The 12,140-nt window shown below is 41.8% G+C and overlaps 1 protein-coding gene and 1 long non-coding RNA gene across 3 annotated transcripts in view; one reads left to right on the plus strand and one right to left on the minus strand.

Annotated features, from left to right (window-relative positions):
* LOC113033359 (uncharacterized) overlaps nucleotides 1-3,127 on the minus strand; it is a 68,281-nt gene extending 65,154 nt beyond the window's left edge. The window contains exon 1 of the long non-coding RNA XR_003274018.1: nucleotides 2,474-3,127. This is a non-coding gene — a long non-coding RNA (uncharacterized LOC113033359). The remainder of the gene's footprint in view (nucleotides 1-2,473) is intronic.
* Nucleotides 1,311-11,243, plus strand: tbx1 (T-box transcription factor 1). 2 transcript variants are annotated; one of them, XM_026187079.1, is made up of 8 exons: nucleotides 1,311-1,913; nucleotides 3,134-3,524; nucleotides 5,610-5,711; nucleotides 6,101-6,272; nucleotides 7,389-7,544; nucleotides 8,634-8,701; nucleotides 9,293-9,393; nucleotides 10,176-11,243. In XM_026187079.1, exons 1-8 carry the CDS (start codon nucleotides 1,730-1,732, stop codon nucleotides 10,556-10,558), a joined length of 1,557 nt encoding a protein of 518 aa, XP_026042864.1. In that variant the 5' UTR covers nucleotides 1,311-1,729; the 3' UTR covers nucleotides 10,559-11,243. The 2 variants fall into 2 exon arrangements, with proteins under 2 accessions (XP_026042864.1, XP_026042865.1); XM_026187080.1 differs by having other exon boundaries at nucleotides 3,185-3,524.
* Nucleotides 11,244-12,140: the final 897 nt, after the last annotated feature.

The raw sequence follows: 12,140 nt of genomic DNA on the forward strand, positions 1-12,140 counted from the left end.
ATTATTATTATTATTATTATTATTATTATTATTATTATTATTATTATTATCTTCAGGCTCACATTTTACTGAGTCCACTGTGCCTCGGCTGAGCGAATTCCGACACAGTCTCTTCCCATTTCGCTGAGCTCCTGTATTTTGTCTGTTATCACCTAACTATTTACAAAGGAGGCTTCCGACTTGGCAATGATGAAGTGAGCCGGTATCGATGGCATCATATCAGATTTAAAAAAAAAAAAAAAAACTGCCGGGAGGAATACATCATGTGGGTGATGGTTTACAATATTTTGACAGCGATCAATGCAAAATAAATCAACCAATTCGATTTATATCTATCTATCTATCTATCTATCTATCTATCTATCTATCTATCTATCTATCTATCTATCTATCTATCTAGGAGGGGTTTATTTATGCTCCCTGCCTCCCATGGAGAAACATCCAAAACAAATAGGCCTAATCCTCTAACTGCTTTATCCCATTAGAACCCCGCTGCTGCTTTCACGCTTAATTCACTGACTCCAGTGTAAATTAAACTCTATCCGGTCGCTATCGCACCAGCTTCCAGCAAAACACATCTTGAGTCGCTGCACATTAAAGTTGAACCTCGATAAGCTGAGAACCAACAAAGCGAGACTGAAGGCGGGAGGTGGAGAGGTCAAGTCCAACTCCAGCCTGAAATGCCACGTGTGTATGCTTCTCATTTTTACTGACTGCAAGGGTGCTGTTTCTGCGAGTCTGTGTCGTGTATATCCAGGTGTGTCTGACACGAAACTAATTGAATGTGATGGCTTTTGGGGGAAAATGTGTGCACACAGGGGCTGGACACTCCTCAAAAGTCAAAAGTGCATCTGCATTCTGACTGGTTTCCATCTCTGCGCCTCTCAGATAAATAATTGCTTGGATTAAAACATATTCTCGTTATATTCTGCTTTTTTCTTCTTTCTTTCTTTCTTTTCTTTTCTTTTCTTTTTTTTTTTTGACTCACTAAACGTTCAAAGCATCTGAGAAAGAAGTCAGATGTGTGGGTTACTTGATATTTATTTTTGTCTCCATATTTCTTTTTTTAAAGAAAACTGCATTTTGGATCTGAACCCTCGCACAAAGCACTCATCAGATTTGGAGCTGTTATTGCTCCTCGTGCTCCACGCAAACTCTCGAGAAATCTAAGTATGCGCACGCCGGCACATACGCGTAATTTACTGGAAAAGTGGCGCTCTTTAAAGACGGGACACTGCGGTGACGTTGGAGTCGAATCCAAATGACTGACAAGGTCTTATTGAAATAAAACATCGAGTGTAGAGCGCGCACACTTTTTTTCCTACAGTGATGCAGGGGAGGCGTGGATCTCGCTCACTTTTGACATTCTCGCAGCAGTAGTAGCTTCTCCTCAAGGCAGGACTCAGATGACACCACCCCGCCAGCGATCGGAGGAGAAACTCCGCTCTCTCGCTTCTAAGCGGATGAACTATGCTTTGACACCAGGACGCGTTTAGGGGTTCGTCACGCAAATCGGAGCATCGCCAGGCTTTTTGGCGTCTTCACTGTAATCGTGGGAAAACCTTCATAAGAACCCACGGAGAGCCAGTGGCGGAATGTGAGAAACCACCCCCAAATTTTAGCGCATGTTCCTCTCCGTTGTGCACAGCCTTCTCCTGCTTTCTGCGCGGTTGGAAAGCGGGGGAAAAGGAGGAGGAGGGACGGCTTTTAACGACTCGATCTCTTGCCTATGGACGACGGCGGTCCCCTCTCTCCAAAGGCAAATGCTTTCAGTATTGCCTCTCTGATTTCGGCTGCAGAGCAAACAGGAAACGCAGCGTTTGAAAAACACGGCACCGGCCTCGACAAGCCAGACCTGCATAACCACAGTTCCTTTAAAATGCACTACAGCACTGTCACCCGGGAAATGGAAGGTAATTGTGTTTGCTGATGTAGCATGTGTACGTCTCACCCGAAATTCTCCCCCTAGCAACTTTGGGTTTGCCTGATTCTCCGACGTTTTTGAAATGCGCAAAACCGCGCATGAGTGCGTTGTTTTGGAAAGTATGGAAGGAAATTACAGTTTTGTTTTCTTTTTTAAGTGTCACAGAGTTGAGCCACTGTGAAAAAAAAATTCTGCAGATTTTAATCGCCGTGTTCACCATCACTGAGGAGAAGTCTGGAAACAAAACAGTCAGAATGTGGGTAGCGTGGGGGGGGGGGGGGTTCAAACGTGCCAAAATCCCAAAGTGGTGTACCAAGAAACAACTTTAATTCGTGGACAGAATCACATACATTCAGCATGAAGCCAAGAGGAGGAGGGTTTACACGGGCGCCCCGTGCGTAATGGTAAAAACAGACTATAATAATCATACCCAGCTTGGAGGGGGGTGGGGGGCTGTATATCCATCCCATGCGTCTATTTGTCCATCAGGAGAGGGCTGCAGTCACCTGCTGCCTGTTTGTTTGTTCATGCAAATCAATGTGTGTTTACCTTGTAGAGCGTTTGCACTCCCCTCTGCCTGGCACATCCTCCATTGTTTGTTAACGGGGGTGATGTGGGCGATATCCTTATCCAAAAGTTAAATGGGTGCCGGAAAAGCCATTAAAAAGGGGCGCACTTCTCTGTCAATCAGTCTGGTTGCAAGGCGAAGAAAAGGCACATTACCTGCAGTTCCTTATCTAAATAGAAATAAGAACCGGTTTTATCGCAAAGGGGAGGCCCTCTGCGTCAGATAAGAGAGGAGACTGGTGTGCAGTGTTAACACACTGCAGCAGCGCACAACAGAGGCCGCTCACAGCGCGATCGATCACGAGCGAAAACCAATTCATGCGCACTCCGAGTTAGTTTCCTCGAATAGTTCGGAGATTCTACGGGACCCGCACCGCTTTTTGGGGAAAACTTTTCTTTTCTTTGCTTTTCGGAGGTCTCCTATTTTAGATCAGGCAGCCCGTAGTATGCTGGCAGTGGATGAAACCTCAGGGACTGCCGAACAGCCGAGACGGAAACTTTTTAAACCGAAACGAGTGCGTTCGTGCTTGACGCTTTCCTCTGGGGATCGCTGAATCCTGCTTCTGTTTTTCACTCTGTGTTATAATCGACTTGAAGTGAAAGGCATATTTAGTAAAATCTAGTTTTCTGGGATGATTTCAGCCATATCCAGTCCGTGGCTGACGCAGCTGTCCCATTTTTGCGATGTTGCAGCCTTCACGACGAGCAGCCTGAGCAGCCTCAACACGCCGGGGGGCTACCACCTCTCTCCCTCCCCCGGGGACCCCTACAGTCAGCATGAGTCCCATTTCGAGCCCTGCCCGGCCGCCCAACACAACTACAACTATCCGGGATCCAACCAGGGCCAGGCCCCGTCGAACGACAACGGGACCGCCAATTGCTCCTCATCGTCCTCAAACTCTACGCCGAACAGCAAAACTATAGTGAAGAAGAACCCGAAAGTTGCCAACATTAACGTTCAGTTGGAGATGAAAGCTTTATGGGATGAATTTAACCAGCTAGGCACGGAGATGATCGTCACCAAGGCCGGCAGGTGAGTACCCATTACACACAGGCCAGAGGCGCTGGAGTTATTTTTCTCCTCATGCAGACTCGAAAAATAATATAGGACAGAATACTTTAATATATACTGAAACATCTGAGCAAAGAACCAAACCGGGAAAGGATAAGCAACTATTTTTTTCTGCGAATGTCTGTGCAGATTAGCAACTGTAAGTATAGACTAGAAAATAAAGTTATATAATGTAATAAAAACAATTTCATTAAGAAAATACTCCATATTTTTTCACTCTTGCTATTTAGTCATATATATATAATTTCCTACTTTAAATAACGTCATGGGCTCAGGCAGCTGACGCAAAACATCACTTTGTGCCATGCACATGAAGGCCTGTGATGTTTTTTAAATAATATTCAGCGGACTTTTCACACGTCTCTGTCCATCAAATCATACTGCTTTAGAAAATGTATTTTTTTTTCTCGCTTCGGTTTTTTAAAACAAACAACACGTTTTAAGCTTCTGGAGATGTTTTAAAAACAAGGTCAAATACAAGGAGGCTTGTGTGTGTGTGTGTGTGTGTGTGTGTGTGTGTGTGTGTGTGTGTGTGTGTGTGTGTGTGTGTGTGTGTGTGTGTGTGTGTGTGTGTGTGTGTGTGTGTGCCGGCTGTAAACACCATGTTGATCTCATCCAGTTGCGTTTTATAGATCTAATAAGGATAAGTGTGACTCTCCTGGGCTTCTTCGCCCTCATCCTGCCCCAATTTTACGCACTGCTGTTATTAAAAAAAACATTGTGGTCTTTAATTTATGAGTCTTTACATGTAGGATCAGATCCTACAAGCCGATTACAGTGGTTTCTTTTCTTTTCTTCTCTTTTTTTCTTCGATTTCAAAATTATGGAAGCGCCGCTCCACGCGCTCAGTTTTGGTTGCATTTAATGGACTAAAATCTATTGGATTTGGTTATTAATAAAACACAATATGATCATTTATTGAAATGTGCTGAAAAAACACGTCATTCTTCTTGTCTCTTTAGGCAAAACACATTTCTCCTGACCTCTGACCCCTAGGAAGAGCCGATAGTGTTCCACATTAACATTCATCGTGCTAACCATGCTTCCTATTTTATTAAAAAAAACACATCTATGTAAAGTGGCATGACATAATTGCTCAAATCCTAAAAGTGTGGGTTGAGTTTCCACGCCGTGCACTGCGTGACAGGAGAAAGGAGATCTGCAGCACAGCACTTTAAAAGCTCCTTCAGCCTCACCTAGCCACAACACTGACGTTAATTGAGCGTTGATTTTAGGATCCCTTTCACTGTCTCGGCGGATTACTCAACTTTCGGCTCATGTTCTTGGAGGATATGGATCTCTCTTACATAGTAACCCGTGTAGTGCATGGGGAGAAAACAAGCGCCACAGTGCAGGGGGCAGAGCGTAGACTAAAACGCAGAGCAAAACACACAAAAGGGATTCGGCCTATTTTCTGCTGTCAACTGAGAAAATGATTGTTAAGAAAATAACATACTCAGTGGATCAGTATGCAGGAGTGTTCTTGTTGTTGCTTGCAGATTCAATTTATATATACATATATTTATTTATTTATTTTTCCTATAGTCAAGATGATGGAAAGTTCAAAAACTCTAAACCGTACTCTGTAAAAAGCACGTGACGCTTATGAGCACGTGTGTATTCACATGTGATTAGATCTTCATGTTTCTGGAATTCATCAAAAAACCAGGAGAGAAGTTACAGCCAGAAGTTACAACAGCGCAGCTAAATGGCAACAAACGCAAAGTTCCGTTGAGATGAGGGAGACTTTTTATCCGGTTACGCACGGGCTAAATCACGTCATTTCCAAGAGCTTAAAAACCTTGTTGTAGCCTCGAGCTCGGGCAAAAATAAGCTCGAGCAACATTTCTTTCTGCAAACTGCACACTTTTAAAAAAAAACACACACACACACTTGTTCATAATCATTTGTTTTCTTACACTAACTCACCGTCCACACACACACACATTGATGATTGGTTTTAGAAAAATAGCGCGTAAAGCATTAAAAGCCGCTTTAAAGCTGCTGCTTTTTAACAGTCGCCCCGTGTTTTTCTTCCTCTGTCAGGAGAATGTTTCCAACTTTCCAAGTGAAAATATTTGGGATGGATCCCATGGCAGACTACATGCTCCTGATGGACTTCCTGCCTGTAGATGACAAACGTTACAGGTAACTTTTCATGTGTCTTCAGACAAGTAAAACACCGCTTTCAGTCAGGGCGGGACAGGAAAACATTGTGCTTGTCTTGGTTTTTTAAGACCCACCCTGGGGTACCGAGCAAAATGAGCATAAAAACTTGGAAAACACAACTTAAGAACTTAACAATGAGACACATCCTTTTCAACAATTATCCACGTTATACTGCAAACATGTTGGTGACTAAATACTGACATTAACGATCAATTAAGTGTCTTATTTTTCCCTTTATCTTAAAGCGTTTGGTAGCGTTATGTAGCGTCGTTACTCTTCATACACGCCAACACATGCATAGACACTTTGCATGCCTAAGCGAGCAACTTCTAACCTTGGGTCTTAATTTCCTTTTATGGCCCTCATAGGTATGCTTTCCACAGCTCGTCGTGGCTGGTGGCAGGCAAAGCTGATCCCGCCACACCGGGCAGGGTCCATTACCACCCAGACTCTCCGGCCAAAGGCGCACAGTGGATGAAGCAGATCGTCTCATTTGATAAACTAAAGTTAACTAACAACCTTCTGGATGACAACGGACATGTGAGTACAAAACTGGAATTAAATGAGTGCTCAAGAGGCCCAAGCTTGGCCAGAAAAATCACACAGCGAGCGGGTACTTTGTCCTCATGAGTTCTCGTTAAATGATAGTGTTCTTCCCCCTAAGAAAATCATTTAAGAAAAATATAAAACCATTTATTTGATTACAGTGATAGTATAGATGATGGCCTGTTTGATTAATTAGAGAGCATAATTTAACATAAAATCACATTTCCACATTAAGCGGTCAAAATACAAAAAAATCAAAAGAATTGTTGTATTTATGTATTTATTTTAAATCCCGGTAATAATAATAATAATAATAATAATAATAATACAGAGAGATACATTTTCTTCCCCTAAAACTGATCGATATAAGTTATTTTGTAGTAGTTAAAAAAACGATATTTTCTCTAAAACTTTGATTTTGCCAAACGCTTATTTTCTGTCCTCAAACACGGCACCGCACACGAGGCTTTCCTCCAAAAATCCCTGAAAGGAAGTTGAGTATTTCACCACTGGAAATCATTTCAAACCCTTCCACCACCCTTCCTTGTCTTTGCATTAGATGTAAAATCAGGAGAGTTTGGGGGACTTAAGCAAATACTGAAAAACAATGATCTGTAACAGATCGAGTGTCCCGAGGATTCACCAGAAAGTTAGTTTTCTTCTGTTATTGCCTAATCGGTGTTTAAATGAGAGCCATCCACATGATATATTCTCAGTCGGCCCTTAAATATTTACAATATTACTGTTTAGCTAGAACTGTATCTGCATGCCAACGGATTTTAAGGGGAGACCCAGGCTCCCTCGGGGTATTGTGTTATTTAGATTACCAAATTTGCTCATACAATCGTGGAGATGGCCGACGCGGTAAAAACGTTTCATAGATCGAACCCGGGTCTCATTTGGTCTTGACCACGTTTTACCTTATTCCAGTGCAATTTAAATTAACATTGTCGATTATTTATTTAATTATTCATTAAATCTCTCGTCAGTGATCATTTTCAATCGCATGTTTTGTTTTGGGTTTTTTCTGAAGCATGCGATCAAAGATGATCTTTTTGTACACTTTAAATCGACGGTCCTTGAGCAGGCTTGCTTTGCTTTTTTTTACAGATCATTCTGAACTCCATGCACCGCTACCAGCCCAGGTTTCATGTGGTTTATGTGGATCCCCGGAAGGACAGCGAGAAATACGCAGAGGAGAATTACAAAACCTTTGTTTTTGAGGAAACCCGCTTCACAGCGGTCACAGCGTACCAGAACCACAGGGTAAGCGACTTTTATGACCCTCCATCTAAATTCAAATACGGTCTGTCGTGCAAGAGAAGCCAGCAACTAAACGCACACAGAAACCGTGTGTTGTTCAAACATGATGCGCGCAGTGCAGTTATGGCATGAATAACGTATCAGCACAGAGAGGTAATGTAAGCGTGTTACGTTAAACCGAATTCAGTAACTAAAGACTTTAAAATGTGTATTTTTAACTACTGTTTAATCGAGGCTGTCTTATGCGTTTGCGTAAAAAAATAAAAAATAATTCCGCTTTTTTCGCCCAAATGTTGCCTCTGCTCTGTGAGCTCAGCTTGCACCCCATCCCCGCGTGCTCCCTACTCTGTTTTCCATCAGTCCCCGTGTCTGTTTAGATTCAAACATCAGTGCGCTCATCGCTTATTTGGAGCGACTCATAACGACGATAGAAGGAACCTGGCTTCAGTTTTCCTTTCAGCTATTTACACCGAATCCAAGTGTGTGGGAGCCGCTGCGTGACGGTGATTAATAGACCCGTTAGCTCACGGAGATAGGACACGGACTAAAAACAAGCCGCTTCTGTTTTGATGCTGAATGTTTATGGCAAATGGTAAATAAATTACTTTTACGCACGAAGGCGCTCTGCGTCTTTTCGTAAGGATTCTTACTTCCATATAAAATGTAAATTGAGCTAAAATAAAAAAAAATGCACATACATTTAACATGAAATATAATAAAATTATATGATGATGATCATTATGATAAGAAAGCTATTAAAGTGATATTAAAAATAATAACTGACTCTTTTCTTACCCCACATGCAAACCTGTCTGTATATGACATTATATGGGTGTAAATGCTATAGAAGAGCACAATTACATACAACAATAATAATAATAAAAGTAATGATAATAATAAATGAAATATACATGATACTGTAGCCATCAAACCTGCATTTAAGACAGCTGTGTGTGTTATTATGACAGAGTGTTCTGTGTATTACACCTGACTTTCGCTGCTATCCTTTCTAATAAGTAAATGCTGTGATGTAAGCGGGAAAGGCGTTGTGTTTAGCGTTATGACTGATTTTATGCTGCCCTTTACTTTCAGATCACACAGCTGAAGATAGCCAGTAACCCCTTTGCAAAGGGCTTCAGGGACTGTGACCCAGAGGACTGGTGAGCTTTCCAATGAAATATATTAGGCCACCATTTTATTGGCATGTTTCCACATGATTGTAAAAAAAAATTGCACTGCAGAGCAGGCCAGGGCCAGAAAGCTTTTGCAAAATAGTTTAGTTGCTTGTTTAATGTCTCACATGGGGCAGATGGGGTGGAACTTGCCACAGGAAAGAACACAAGGTGATGTAAATTTCAGAAATTACTGGATATTGTTTGAAGCTCAGCCAAGTGTGATTTTCTGTCACTAACAGATCATCAGACACTGGCATTAGAGACAAGGTAGCAAAACTCCACCCAAATACTTTACTCAGACAACTTCAACAAATGGAAATACTGCTTCCATGTCTGGAAATGACTCAGATCACTTCATTTTTTAAAACCAGCAATGAGAAATTGCACAGAACTATAGAGGATTGTTTTTATTATTTAACAAAAACATAATCTGAGTAATGTACGGCTGTTCCACATTTGTATTCTGTGTACATTTCATCCACGAGATTAAAATGTGGATCATTTTAATACATAATAAAGAAACTGTGCCTTTGACATTCATTAAATGAGTAACTGAATCCACTCTCCCTGCTCCAGGCCCAGGAATCACAGACCAGGCTCTCTGCCAATAATGAGTGCCTTTGCCAGAACAAGAAACCCAATGTCATCTCCCCCTCAGCAGAACGGCACAGAGAAAGGTCTGCAGCTCGCTCTTTGTTTCATTTCAAAACTCACGCCTGCTATCAAACATGAAATATAGTCCTGAAAATTCATTCAGCATTTCTAAATAACATCTTTTATTTCAGCTGTCAGTATACTTCACTTCTTCTTTCATTTTCTTTTTTTTTTCTTTCCCCACCTTATCCTTAACAGAAGCCCAGTGATGCATTTGCAGCATCAGGCCAGTGATGGCTTTTAATTAAACATCAAATATCAGCCAGTCAATGTCATCCACTGCAAACATAATAGGGGTTCTTATGTGGTTTTATAACAGACCGCAGCGTCATACCGCAGTAAAGCAGGCAATGGAAATTAGATTTCTTTGACATGACGATGACTGACGTATTTATTAGTTCTATAATAAGAATTAAATCAATTAAATGTTTATAAAAGTGGGAGCTTCCTATTAGCTTTAAATGGTACATTTCATCTGAGAGAAATATAAGCTGGGAAGCTGCTGTCTGGAATTTATTCTGCAACATTTCGACTGAAATGCAGAATTTTTTATTTAAACAATAATGTGACAGACTTCTGTGTACACTTCATAGTTACCTAAACATTGCTTACACTTGTAAAAAATGCACTTATTTATTAAGCATTATATGCAATCTCTTAACACCTACAAGTCAAAAACACTGAGTATTCAAAAACTTGTACCTGCAGTAATTTATTGTGCTTTTCAGTGCAGAAACTATGAAAATATTGTTAGTGGTGGGTATTTGCATGTTGGCTGACTGTTCTTGTCTCCTTACCTTCACAGAAGACAGTAGGCGGGAATATGAGCGAGACCCCAGCGGCACGCCTATACACGCAGACCCAGCTCACCAGCTGATGTCCCGGGTCCTCAGCCCCGCCCTGCCCGTCCCAGGAGGCCTGCACGCCGTCCCGATCACAAGCGGCCGGCCCAGCCCTCCCCACGACCTTCGGCCAGATCCCCACCCTCTACCCCCGGACACCCTGCACCACCACCCCTACAAGTACCCCACCACCTATGAACACTACCTGGGAGCCAAGACCAGGCCGTCACCCTACCCTTTACCTAGTATCAGAGGACACACATACCATCACCACATGAACCCTGCCACAACTAACATGTATTCAGCCACCAGCGGCCCCTCTAACTATGACTATGGGCCCAGATAATGACTGCTGTCCACCAGGGCTAACAGCAAGCAGCAGTGTGGGAATGGAAACAGACAGGAAACACAATCCTGCCTGTCGATGGCTTAAGCAACCTGCAGGGTGCAATCACGGGCTGAAACTCCTTTCTGCTGGATAAACCCTGCTGTATTTATTTAAAGGAAATGCATCTTTGCGTCAACAATGGGCATCTGTTCTAGGCCCCTGAAGAGGTCTGCTTTGACCTTTGAACTGAAAATGGCAATAGGTCTACATCAGGCCACCTCCTACCTGAGCAGTGCAGACATTGAGCCAGCAAAGTGAGGACAGAGGAGAGACCTCAACTTAACACAGACTTTCATCACAGACTGGAATTGATTTTTTTTTTTTTTGTGTGTTGGATGCACTTTTTGATTTGCCTTGTTTTTATTGCTTTCAAAAAAGCCATATGTTATATAGTCCATCAGCCTTTCTAGGTAGACGAGACGTTTGCATGTCATCAGAGAGAGAGGGTGTGCTGAAACACATTGAAATGTTTTTGTTTGAGGAAAAAAAAAACAAGAAAAAAACGTCAAGATTTGATTTTTGAAACACTCTTGAGCCGCTCTGAGAAGCTTGTACCATGGCACTGACTTGCAGCAATTCAAAGTAAATAAATGAAGCAGAATGACTGTTCTGTATCTATAAAATAAACATTAAATTCTTGTAATTCATAAAAACAGAGGTATTTGTGCCAGTCTTCCACTCACATGCTGAAGAGGGTTTCCTCTCTATCAGCATTGTTCAAGTTTCTCCAACCGGATTTGCCCTGTTGAAATAGGCCGCGGTGTCCCCTGCTGCTGTTTCAGTCACTGGCAGGCATGACTTGGAAGCTGTGTAAACATAAGAGCCCTTTATAGTTCAAAATGTTAAAATCTGCACCTGGATTCATAAAAACACACACTCATACACAAATGCATTCATCAACCACACATCTTATATCCTCAAGTAGAGTAAATCGGCTCTGTTCACATTACTGCAGTTTAGTAGTTTAATGCATTAAATTTATTGCAAGGCGGCAGTAAAAGTCTTTAAAATTAAAACCTTTTGGTACTATTGATACAACAAGATACAAATTGCATATGTATGACTCATAGACAATGAATTTTGAATGTCATGCTATTACTATACTTATGAAGTAATTTTCATGTTTTCAGGCACTTACTTATCAAAACATAGAAAATAAATTGTATGGGGCGCAAACAGGCCAAAACAAAAAACAAAACCCCCACATTTGTCGTTTTCCCGTCAAAAGGATATCATTGCTCATATATAATAGGACAGTGGGGCGATATTTTGAGAATGTGACCCTCCTCTTATCTGTGCGGTCATTTCCATCTCCTATTTGAAGCCCTCTGAGGAATGCTTTGTTGTCAAGGTTAATCTGTCTGAAATGGGGGAAATTCTGCTTTGGGATTTGTGCCTGTCACGATACAAAAGGAAACGTAAACTAATGATTCATTTCAATAATGTATTTTTTTCTCTCTCTCGAAGCCGGCCGTCATTTAGCAGAGGGGGATGCCCGAGGGCGCCTGGCCTGACTGTTTAATGGCTTGTAAAGGTGACA

Source organism: Astatotilapia calliptera, chromosome 12 (genome assembly GCF_900246225.1).
Source record: "Astatotilapia calliptera chromosome 12, fAstCal1.2, whole genome shotgun sequence".
Classification (NCBI taxonomy): domain Eukaryota; kingdom Metazoa; phylum Chordata; class Actinopteri; order Cichliformes; family Cichlidae; genus Astatotilapia; species Astatotilapia calliptera.

What these genes read in the sequence shown, in the direction of transcription:
- tbx1 (XM_026187079.1), top strand. Translation starts at nt 1,730, where the DNA reads ATGGACGACGGCGGTCCCCTCTCTCCAAAGGCAAATGCTTTCAGTATT. An exon ending in CAGCGTACCAGAACCACAGG is followed by an intron (nt 7,545 to 8,633) that starts GTAAGCGACTTT and finishes CTTTACTTTCAG; the next exon opens with ATCACACAGCTGAAGATAGC. An exon ending in GACTGTGACCCAGAGGACTG is followed by an intron (nt 8,702 to 9,292) that starts GTGAGCTTTCCA and finishes TCCCTGCTCCAG; the next exon opens with GCCCAGGAATCACAGACCAG.